The 2,606-nt window shown below is 27.9% G+C and overlaps 1 protein-coding gene across 2 annotated transcripts in view; it reads right to left on the bottom strand.

Moving 5' to 3' along the window:
- The window catches only part of LOC117170693 (serine/threonine-protein kinase 10), a 73,801-nt gene that overhangs the window by 35,367 nt on the left and 35,828 nt on the right, over positions 1 to 2,606 (bottom strand). For both annotated transcript variants that reach the window (XM_033357669.1, XM_033357667.1), the window contains exon 7: positions 535 to 619. In XM_033357669.1, coding sequence (XP_033213560.1) covers positions 535 to 619 — 85 coding nt within the window. The remainder of the gene's footprint in view (positions 1 to 534; positions 620 to 2,606) is intronic.

Here is a 2,606-nt window from a genome sequence, read left to right on the forward strand (position 1 = left end):
AATGGGTGTTTTCAGAAACCAAATATTTAAAAAATTGGGAATTTTACACACCAAATATTGAAAATAGGAGATATTAAAGAAAAAATTCAAAATAGGGGACTTTAAGGCTCAAATATTGAAAATATTGTTTTTTACAAATTAAATCCTGAAAATAGGGGACCTTAGGGGAAAAATCTTGAAAATTGGAGAGCAATACTTAACAAATAGGGGACTTTATAAACCAAATCCTGAAAAAAGGAGATTTTAGGGTTAAAACATGAACAATTTCGGATTTTAGGGGTCACATATTGAAAATACAGGTTTTTAGAGTCCAAATCCTGAAAATACAGGACATTAGCGTTAATAATTTGAAAATAGGTAACTTGAAAGGCCGAACATTGCAATTAGGGATTTTTAGAGGCCAAAACCTGGAAATAGGGGAGTTTCAGAAAAAAATCTTGAAAATAGGAGACTTCAGAGCCTTTAGAGTTAATAATTATATTGCAAAGTAACAAATTAAAATGTAAAATCAGTTTTTTAACAAATTATAATTACTTTTAACGTCAGTTTCACTGCGCACAGATGCAGAGTCATCTCCGAGTTGATCCAGCTCCAGGGGAAGCTGTGACGTGCGCTGCTCCTGCAAATTGCAAAATAACTGGTAAAAACGAAAGCCAGTTCAAAATTAACATTTCTCTATCCTTGATAATTAAAGTTTGGAAATAAATGCGATGAAACAGAATCAGGGTGGAGGCTACCGAGAAAGAATAAAAATTACTGGTCATTTCCCGGTTCGCAAAAATTTCTCACGGCTATTGAAAAACTATTGTAAACTAGAAGTTAAAATCATTTTTATTTCAACTTTTTTTATTTTAATGATTGTTCAGTTGTCATTTATACGTCAAAATTCAACACTTTCACTAACAAAATAATTTTGTTTTAAATGGACCAATTAAAATTTTAACGTTAAAATATTTAATTTAGCACTCTGAACTTTTAACAATTCGAGGCTTTCTCTATTTCAAACAATTCAGTTCTAAATATTTTAATTTCGAATATTTAATTTATAATTGCTTACTTTAAAATAAGAGCCAAATATTGCTAAATATTGAAAAATTGTTTTTTTTATTACAAAAAAAAACAAATTTAATATAATTAAATCTTTAAAAAATAAACTATCAGGGTATTTTACCAGACGGAAAAAAAGATTTCAAAGATTTCTGATTTGGAACCGAGAGTTTGAGAAAAGAATTAAAATTCATTTGTATAGGGCTTCTTGAAATTTCCTTTTCTAACTCTAAATTAGACTTATTTTGGAAAATTCATTTTTTTATATTCTGAAAAATCAGACGATTTCTGACTTGGAAAAGGAATTTTTTTAATTCCCTTCTTCTAAATCGATATTAGAATTCTTTTCTAAAATTCAAATAAAAATGTACACTTAAAACTGAAGACCTAAAATGAAAAATGTTTGAGTAAAAGATTTTAGAATTACGCACTGTACACTGAATAATTTTAAAATTGAAAAAGTTAACATTTTAACTGAACGTAAACTTCCGGTTGCTAGGAGTTGTTAATGAAACAGTGCTGTACAAGGTGTAAAAAAAAAGAAAAAAGACAACGGCTGGTAATTGCAGAAGCTACTGACCTGGCATTCGCACGGGCGATGGGGCTGGCGAGGCCCAGGAGAGCCGCATGCACAACCGAATATTAATGTTACAACAGGGCATTCTCCTCTTTTTTCAATGTCAATTCCAATTTTAATTTGTAATTGAAATTAAAAAAATAAAGAGTGTGAAATGTTAAAAACATCTACCTCACTAAAGTAAACTCAGGCCTCACAGTTCCTACGGGATAAAATATAAGGACCAAAGTACTTTTTGTCACCTTCATAGGGTATTTTTTTCGCGCTTAGAGGGTAACAAATTCAGGATAAATTCATAAGACTTCAGATCAATTCAAGTTAATTTCAAAAAAATTCAAATGAATTGGAAAGAATGCTTTATATCCAAAAAATTCCATTGATTTTCGTAAAATTGGATGATATTTAGAAGAATTTAAATGAGTTTGTATTTATTTGAATTTTTTAAAAATCAAACAAATTGAAAACAATTTAAAAATTTGAAAAAACGACATTGAAATGAGCTTAGAAAAATTCAAGAGAATCCAAAATAAAGTGATGAAACGTCTAAAACTTCAAGGTAAGGTTTAGGCTTCAAGATTTTTGCAAATTATTGAAATTAAAAATTTGTTGAATCAAAAATTAAATTCATTGAATTAAGTAGAATTGAGTAAATTTAGAAGAATTCTAGTGACTAAAAAAAATTCCAAAGAAATTAAATGAATTCAGGGTAAATTAATAAGAATGCAGGGTGAATTCCAAAAAATAATTTCAAATCTTTGAAATCCTACTCATTTCTGATCAAAAGTGACTAATGACTACAAAATAATTCAAATTAAATTGAAAAGAATTCAAATGAATTGGAAAGAATGTTTAATTTCCAAAATATTCTATTGACTTTCGTAATTTAGAGGAATTTAAATTAATTTGAATTCATTTGAATTAAAAAAATTCAATTAAATTGAAAACAATTTTAAAAAATGAAAAAAACTTCATTACATTCAGT

This window comes from Belonocnema kinseyi, chromosome 4, assembly GCF_010883055.1.
Source record: "Belonocnema kinseyi isolate 2016_QV_RU_SX_M_011 chromosome 4, B_treatae_v1, whole genome shotgun sequence".
Lineage (NCBI taxonomy): Eukaryota > Metazoa > Arthropoda > Insecta > Hymenoptera > Cynipidae > Belonocnema > Belonocnema kinseyi.